General features: G+C 37.1%; 1 protein-coding gene across 1 annotated transcript; it reads left to right on the top strand.

The window, feature by feature from the left end:
- The first annotated feature begins 1,136 nt into the window (after positions 1-1,136).
- Positions 1,137-4,005, top strand: LOC132644832 (cytokinin dehydrogenase 6-like). The gene is made up of 5 exons (XM_060361466.1): positions 1,137-1,990; positions 2,374-2,501; positions 2,595-2,855; positions 2,934-3,196; positions 3,296-4,005. Exons 1-5 carry the CDS (start codon positions 1,372-1,374, stop codon positions 3,615-3,617), a joined length of 1,593 nt encoding a protein of 530 aa, XP_060217449.1. The 5' UTR covers positions 1,137-1,371; the 3' UTR covers positions 3,618-4,005.
- The last annotated feature ends 2,358 nt before the right edge of the window (positions 4,006-6,363 follow it).

Here is a 6,363-nt window from a genome sequence, read left to right as displayed (position 1 = left end):
CTTTTTTTCAGCTAATCCAAACGGGTTCTAAATACCTAATAACTCTCGGCTTCGAAACTCAGTAGATCAAGGTGGAATGTTTCCACTTGCCTTTCCAAATTTATATATTTTCCAAAAAAAAAAAAAAGCAATTAAAAATTAGCCCTCCATCAATATATTTCTGCTAGCATTATTCAAGATTCAAATGATTATACCTTCACGGATCTTCCATCCATTCATTCATTGGCCTACAATGCAAAGACAGCATAATCCCCCAAAGTAAACAATGTAAGAAATGCATATCTCTGAATCTAACCCTGCTACTGGCCTGAGTTCATAAAAGCAAAAATGTCTGTTTAAAGCAAGAAAAGAATCCATGTTCTTATTGCAATCATCTGATTTTGATTCTCTGCCCTATTAAAAGATAGAGAGAATTTCTTCCTAGTCATCCCCATTAAAAAGTAGAGATTAGCATAAAAATCAATGTGTCATAAAAAATTCACTGAAACAGAAAGCGGATTGAGTTTATCAGATACCATCATAGTACAAAATTTACTTTATTTGGGCAAATCTACAAACATAAACAAAAGAATGATTCTCTGTTTGTCCATTTGTTGGGAACTAAGGCATCAATACTATATGCATTTGCAGCAAAATCACTGGCCACTTAAAGAGGTCCCAAACACTTAAAAAGAATCATACTGAACTTTTTTTACCCTTTCATATACAAAAAGCATACATTTTCTTGGAAATTAACATATCACGTGGACCCCTTAGATTCCATCCATCCTTGTGCAGTGTCCCTTTCTTTCAATCTGAATACAGATACGCAATGTTTGCCCTTTCAACAACAAACGGGTATTCAATGCCACTAGTAAATAAGGACTTTGCATTGACCAAGTAAGATAGAAATTAACCTTGGAACTATTTACTTTCCCTATAAATGGAAAACTTATCCTTATCATAACATTTGAAAAAAGTATTAAGAGACATAACTTGTCTTTGATGGAAAAGGTGAAAAGTAAAACTGTGGAAAGAACTGTTAAGGAAAAGTTCAAAGATTGAGGAAATCTCTCTTTAGTGATGACCTTTTCTCTTCAACTTGGCATATGCGATGGCTGGCGTTATAGTCTTATATAAACTAAAGATACCCAAACAAAAGGGAACTTAAGAAGAAAAATCCTCAAATTCTCCCACCTAAAGTAGACAGTCTTCATACGGATTCTTACCACTCAATATAAGTTGACTCTCCCACTCATATAATCTTAAATCTCCCCCTTTAAATTTCCTCCTCAACTCTTCATCCTTTACTCTTCTATACTACAATAATATCTTTTACTTTGAGAAAAAAATATTCTTTCTTTCTTTCTTTTTTTCCTTTTAATCAAAGAGATGACGTGCCAGTGCTTTGTATTCACCCGAAAAAAGAACGTTCTGTTCCTAAGAAGCTTCAGTATTTTGGTGCTAATCTGGGTAATTACCAAACCAAACCTTTGTTTCTCCAGTGTCCTATCCTCATTGAAAGCCCTCAATCTACAAGGCCGTATCACATTCGAAAACAACGATTTTGCATCCCAAGATTTCGGGAACCAAATTCATTCCCACCCTTTAGCAGTAGTCCATCCAAAATCCGTTGCTGATATTTCAGAAATAGTAAGACATGTCTGGCAAATGGGCCCGGGCTCGGAACTGACTGTGGCAGCACGAGGCCACGGTCACTCCCTTCAAGGCCAGGCGCAAGCGCGAGGAGGAGTTATAATCAACATGGAGTCATTACAGTGTCAAGAAATGCAGGTCTATAGGGGACAATTCCCTTATGTAGATGTATCAGCTGGTGAATTGTGGATAAACATCTTGCATGAGACATTGAAATATGGATTAGCACCAAAATCTTGGACTGATTACCTCCATCTTACTGTTGGAGGTACTTTGTCTAATGCTGGCATCAGTGGACAGGCATTTCGTCACGGCCCTCAAATCAGTAATGTCCGCCAGCTGGAGGTTGTTACAGGTTTGAAAATTTTCCTAACTCCCGTTTCAGTCTGACGAGAATAATATTCTGCAGCTAGCAATTATGAATATTTTTATTAAAAAAAAATACTGAAGTTATGGTCGTGATTTTGTAAAAGGCGGTACGATAGAATATGAGAAAAAGGGTCATAAAGCAACTTACACAAGTTATAGGCTTTTTTTGTTTTTGTCTGATATGATATGTTAGTTATTGAAGACTAAAATAACAAGCTACAAACATTTCTCATTGTACAAGTGAGAATCTAACCATTACTTTCAACAAATATGCCAAGACCACTCATTTTCATTCAACAAATATCAAGTAATTTACACAAAATTCAGCATGTGACCTTATAGACATTTCTTGCATTGGATTTGTTGCAGGAAAAGGAGAAGTCATAATTTGTTCACAAGAACAGAATGCTGACCTCTTCTATGGTGTTCTGGGAGGGCTTGGTCAGTTTGGCATAATAACTAGAGCAAGAATCTCTCTGGAACGAGCCCCGAAAATGGTAAAAAAGGACCCCACAGAGTTCAAGAATATCCAATTTAAGCCTTTCAACCTTCAAATTTTATTGAACATGTGTTTTTTCTTTAATCAACAGGTGAAATGGATAAGAGTGCTGTACTCTGATTTCTCCACATTTGCTAGAGACCAAGAGCATTTGATATCTGCAGCTAAAACATTTGATTACGTAGAAGGGCTGGTGATTAAGAACAAAACAGGTCTAGTGAATAATTGGAGAGCATCTTTTGACCCTCAAGACCCTGTTCAAGCCAGCCACTTTGTATCAGATGGAAGAACACTCTATTGCCTTGAACTAACCATAAATTTATACCCCGAGAAAGCCGATACAATAAACCAGGTAAGGCATGTTCATAACTTGAAAGTCTAGTAGAAAGAGGGTTTTTGATGAAACACTAATGCTAGTTGTTTCATGCAGGAAATTGAGGATTTGGTATCCCAACTAAGTTATATCCCATCAACACTATTTATGTCAGAAGTTCCATACATAGAATTTTTGGACAGGGTTCATTCATCAGAGCTAAAACTTCGATCGAAAGGACTTTGGGATCTTCCACATCCATGGCTCAACCTTCTAGTTCCAAAAAGCAAAATACAACACTTTGCTAATGAAGTTTTTGGCCACATTCTAAGTGATACCAACAATGGCCCTGTTCTTGTCTACCCAATTCATAAATCAAAGTAATTTCCTTTTAAATAAGTTTTGCATATACAAAAGAAAAAAAAAATACTTCTTCTTGGACAATCAATTAATATGTTTACTTTTGTTTTATTTTCCAGGGTGGACAACAGAACATCGTTTGTTTGTCCAGATGAAGATATTATCTATCTGGTGGCCTTTTTATCCCATGCAAATCCCTCATCCAATGAAACTGACAGTTTAGAACATGTGTTAACTCAGAACAAAAGAATTTTAGACTTCTGTGAGGTGTCACACCTAGGGGTCAAGCAATATCTGCCACATTACACAAAACAGGAACAATGGAGGACCCATTTTGGTCCACAATGGGACGTTTTTGTACAGAGGAAATCTGCTTATGACCCTTTAGCTATGCTTGCTCCTGGCCAAGGAATTTTTCAAAAAGCAGTATCAGTTTCATAACACATGCTATTATTTGAATGACCAAGAAACTTGAGCGGAAACTGATTAGCAACGGCGTCAGATAAAGAGTCTGAGATGGGTAAATATGCCGAATGAATAGAAAATGAGTACTTGGTTGTAGCCAATGTAAATGTGAATAGCTATTAACTTCATATATATCTTATGCCTTCTCTGCACATGTAAGTTTAAGAGAAGGCTAGCTCCATTACCTCTTGAAGAATATAGATTATTAGGCCAACAGAAGTAATGTATCAAGATGCAAAGGCTAGGAATTCTTTAATTAATGCTCATGATATTGTATCTTCTGTCTTGATTTTCAAGTTCTCTGAGTCTATAAGAATAATGTAATTTCTACAGCAAAATGAAAAACAAAAGAAAAGAAGATATAGATCAGGGATTCATTAGTCAACCTTGGAGAAGATATAGATCAGGGATTCATTAGTCAACCTTGGACCACAGCACTATAAAACCACACTGCTTAACTCTGTCGCGGTCATTTCAATAAATTTCAAAAGGGACTTTAACCTTCATGAATTCATTATATATCAATAACTTGAGAAGCATAACCACAAGAAGACACATAGAAGCTTATGATATGTTATGAATTAACAAGAAGAGAGAGTTATCATGCTAACACTAAATCTATTGTAGAGCAATAACATCATATGGATTATTCATTGAACCAATTAGCATCATTTATTTGTTCTTGATCTTTAGTTAATTTGTTGGCTGATTTCAAGTCAAAGATAATAACATTCCGGGAAGGGGGAAGCCGGGAAGATGCAACTTCATGTGATATAAGCTATGATTTAAAATTCAAAATGCACTCTGTATGACATTAAAGTCTAATAGTAATTGGTACCCTACTCATCATATGGACAGCACAAGTTGAATAGAACCAATCATATCCGGAAACGATAGCATAGGAGGATGGAAGAAACTTCGATATTCTTTCGATAACTGAGAGGAACAATATCGAGAAACATTTGTTTTTGTTTACCCTAAAAATGATAACAATTAAATTTGTACGCGGTGCAAGGATATGCGATTTGATTTAACACGATTGAGTATTATGTGATAAACAATGAAGTAAATATAGATGTAAAAGATCTAACCATATTAGGTAGCGGTCATCCTAGAGTTTTGGGAACCGAGATCGAGCTACAATGGCTGTGTAGTGAACAATGAACAGTAGTCAAACACTTAGAAAGATGAATGAACACTTTGCTAACAATTGTATTGCTTTTGGATTTGTGCATGTGAAAAAAGAACAGCCCAAACTAAAGGGGGGCCTCCTCTTTATATAGTAGAGGAGTCCTAACCCTAGCACAAGTCTAAATAAGGCACATAATCATTTGTTAACTGACGGACGAGATCGGTGCCGGAATATCAGGCTGGTTGCGGATATTTCGGTCTTCCCATTATGGTGATGAACTGCCTTCTCATCTTACCTCGGTGTCTGAGTCTACCGAACTCAACTTCCATGTCGGAAAACCGAGGATATCCTTGTCCTCAGTTTTACCCGTATACAGATAGTCCCCCCATTTTTCGAGGGGAAGTATTGACTACGGGAAATGGATCTGGATAGAACTGAGTAGGCCGTACTTTTCTTCCCAGGATAAGTCGTTCCCATCAAATCTGTTACACCTCCCGATTTCGTCGTAAGAAAGTTTATGGCTTATTGCTAGTATATGCCCTTAGTATGGAAATCTGCACCCGAGTTTTGAGATATTAAGTGCTTTACCTTGCATGTACCAAAGTATGGGTAAGTGCCCTTCGAAATATTATAGGATTAGGAGTTAAACAGATCAAATCGTCACAAGCTGGGGGACTCAGGGAACTGGTAGGAACCAGTCCCTTTCGACAGACCGTCGACGTGTCGATGGTGGCGTCAACCCACGCCGTCGACATGCCGCCGTCTCTGAATCTTAGGTGGACCAGGGACAGTGCAAGTCGACGGATTGTCAACGTGTCGACGTAACCGTTGACTTGCTTGTCGACCTGCAACCCTTGGGGCTATTTTGCCCCACCTATAAATATGGAGCCCTCACGTTTTATTTCATTATTTCCACTCCCAAATCAAAGAAAGCCCTAGAATATTTTCTCTCTACAATTTCCATTATATTAGTGGAGATTTGGTAAGATCCGAGCCTCATAAACCTGAGCTTGTGAAGAAGAAGGTTGTTCCTAGGGTTTCATTAAAGTTGTGAAGCGTGGGAAGTTGGAGTTGAAGTTGATCCTTGGAACCTTAGACCCCTCAAGGTATGTAAATGATTCCTACCTTTGTACTTAAGTTAATTACTAAGAGTTTTAGTAGATTTAAGTAGAGAGAAGATAGTTATGAAAGTGGTGAGTTGATGTAGGGTAAGATGGTGATTAGGGGCTGTTATAAGAGATGAATTGGAATGGATTTGATTATATCTTGATATGTAAGTGTTGATATTGTTGTTGATATTGTGGTTGATGTTGGATTGAATTGGAATTTAAAGGATTGTTAAGTTTACAAGGGAAATGTTGTTCGCAATTCGTTAAGCTCTTTTTGTATTTAAGATGGTTAATAAGTGAGGAAAATAGTCTAATTAAAGCCTATATTATCTTGATTGTAGACTTACGAGTAGAAGTTGGACGATTAGATACACTTCAAGGTATGTTAAGGCTAACCTTTCTTTCATTTTGGCATGATCTTATGATACGACCCAACAAGTGAGTAAACGAGCTTCCATATTACTCTACTCTTAGAAGCATT

Source organism: Lycium barbarum, chromosome 6 (assembly GCF_019175385.1).
Source record: "Lycium barbarum isolate Lr01 chromosome 6, ASM1917538v2, whole genome shotgun sequence".
Lineage (NCBI taxonomy): Eukaryota > Viridiplantae > Streptophyta > Magnoliopsida > Solanales > Solanaceae > Lycium > Lycium barbarum.
Note: the sequence above shows the minus strand (reverse complement) of the source record. Positions and strands in the feature narration are given on the sequence as shown.

Coding starts and splice junctions, on each gene's coding strand:
- LOC132644832 (XM_060361466.1), top strand. CDS start 1,372: ATGACGTGCCAGTGCTTTGTATTCACCCGAAAAAAGAACGTTCTGTTC. Junction 2,502..2,594: donor TGGAACGAGCCCCGAAAATG/GTAAAAAAGGAC, acceptor TTTAATCAACAG/GTGAAATGGATAAGAGTGCT. Junction 3,197..3,295: donor TACCCAATTCATAAATCAAA/GTAATTTCCTTT, acceptor TTTATTTTCCAG/GGTGGACAACAGAACATCGT.